At 34.1% G+C, this 2,042-nt stretch overlaps 1 protein-coding gene across 1 annotated transcript in view; it reads right to left on the bottom strand.

Moving 5' to 3' along the window:
- Positions 1 to 249: 249 nt before the first annotated feature.
- CUNH5orf34 (chromosome unknown C5orf34 homolog) overlaps positions 250 to 2,042 on the bottom strand; it is a 31,117-nt gene continuing 29,324 nt past the window's right edge. Inside the window, exons 12-13 of the mRNA XM_004703631.2 lie at positions 1,821 to 1,861; positions 250 to 668 (exon numbers count right to left, since the gene is read on the bottom strand). Coding sequence (XP_004703688.1) covers positions 472 to 668; positions 1,821 to 1,861 — 238 coding nt within the window. The 3' untranslated portion in view covers positions 250 to 471. The remainder of the gene's footprint in view (positions 669 to 1,820; positions 1,862 to 2,042) is intronic.

Genomic DNA, 2,042 nt, shown 5'->3' with positions numbered 1-2,042 from the left:
CAAATGTACAAATGTGCTTGACACAATGGATGGATGTATGGATTGTGATAAGAGCTGTAAGAACCCCCAATAAAATGATTTTTTAAAAAGAAGAAAATTACCAAAGGTGCATGTCTGCATATTTAAAATACAAAAACCAACCTTGCAGACTAATTGTGATATTCCACAAAATAAAAAGTTTTCATAACTAACTTTATGGATTTTATTTTTCATAAATCTGAAAAACAAATAGTTAAAAAGTGTCAAAATAGTTCTTTATTAATTAATTATAAAGACATATTTTTAAATTTACAAATGGGGTAACAGATACCCAAAGTTAAATGCCAGTTCATACACAACCATCATACAGAAATACCATACACCATTTCTTGGCTTAATAGAATGTCTTTTATCAATCATTTGAAACAACATCTTCCCCCTGCCCCCTAACATCTTTAAGGTTTAATAACATGTTAAAATATTTAAATGTTTTCATTTTTTAGACTTTGACAAAAGACAGTCAATATCCTGAAGAATTTCAGAGGTCTTTTTCAATGCTACTAATACTTTGTGTTCATTAATTTCTTCTACCAATAAATTTTCAGAAGAGTTTGGTCTGAAATAATCGGAAGACTGCTGGGTTTTCTTCTTAGAAATCGGATTTAGGAGACCACTGTTCTCCAGTAATGCTGAGTTGATTAGTTAAGGAGTTTTCCCCTCTATTTTTTCTTTCTATTTTGAGAAAGCCTGATAATTTTATTCAAATATTCTCATAATAATATTTGCTCTTCAGAGCTTATCATTTATAGATGAAGAAACAAGTTAATTGTTACTAAGGGAAGGAGAGAGAGAGAGTGAGCATATGTGTGTTGGCTGGAAGAGGAATTGGGAATAATGAGGATTAAAAAGGGGGGAAGATAGACTTATACGTCATTGGTGCACTGTTTTTATCTTTTACAAAACATTTCTTCTGGTGCAGTGCTACTTTGTCATTGAATAGGATTAAACCAGGGCTGGTTCAGCCATGGCCTATGAAGGGAAATCCAGAGCAGACCTGAACTTCAAAAATTTGGGTGAAGTGGAATGATAGCCAGAACAGGGTAAATCACAGGTGGAAGACCTAGAATAGGTGACTCACAAGAGGGCCTAGTGAGCCCTTTCAGGATCCTGATGCAGGATACTGGATTATTGCCAGGTCTATAGAAAGTGACACACATTCAAAGTTGTGCAGTATGTCTGCCACCGTCTTTGAATGGGACACTGTTGTTTCCGACTTTGTTTGTCAAGACATGGGGTTGCTGTGCAATGCACAGGCTGTCCTTGTTTTCTAAAAGGAAGTGAGTTTCTAGCACAGTGTTGACCTGTAATTTTTTCATTCCAGTTACCATTCCATTTTACATATTTGGGTCTGTTATGATTTCACACTTCATTTGGCCATAACTGAATTGGGAAGAACTGACGTGAAGCTCTGGATTAAACAAAAATCAGAAGATAAAACAAATTTAGATGAAGGGGATGAGATTGAACAGAATGAAAGTTTTAATAAGAAAAAGTAGGCAAGGACAGGTTATAGTTACAATCTAGAATATAATCATATAAGTAAAAAAATTCCCAAGAGGACATTAGTTCACTATTTTTGCCCAATTTAAAACCAAAGAAGGGTAGAAATGTTAACATAATGTAGCTTCAACAGAGAGAGAGATATCATAAATTACAACATTAAAATAATCTGTGTTTATTCAATAAAGCTCATCAATATGCAAGTATGGATTCATATTCATAAATACAGTCATGAACTAAGAACAGAATGGAATAGTTTTTTATAAGATAATGAAGGATACAGTTAAACTTCTGTATTTTTTCAAGTTCAGAAGCAATAGACCTGTGCAAAGAAAAAAAAAGTTCATGACCATTGTCTGATGTATATGAATTGTGATAAGAGTTGTACGAGCCCTCAATAAAATGATTAAAACAGGGCAAGATATGACAAAATACCAATTTATAAACTATCAAGGGCTCATGTGGGAGGGGGGAGCGGGGAGGGAGGGGAAAAATGAGGACCT

The sequence above is a fragment of the Echinops telfairi genome, unplaced genomic scaffold (assembly GCF_000313985.2).
Source record: "Echinops telfairi isolate 266 unplaced genomic scaffold, ASM31398v2 ScPeMD7_7469;HRSCAF=8507_1, whole genome shotgun sequence".
NCBI classification, from domain to species: domain Eukaryota; kingdom Metazoa; phylum Chordata; class Mammalia; order Afrosoricida; family Tenrecidae; genus Echinops; species Echinops telfairi.
Note: the sequence above shows the minus strand (reverse complement) of the source record. Positions and strands in the feature narration are given on the sequence as shown.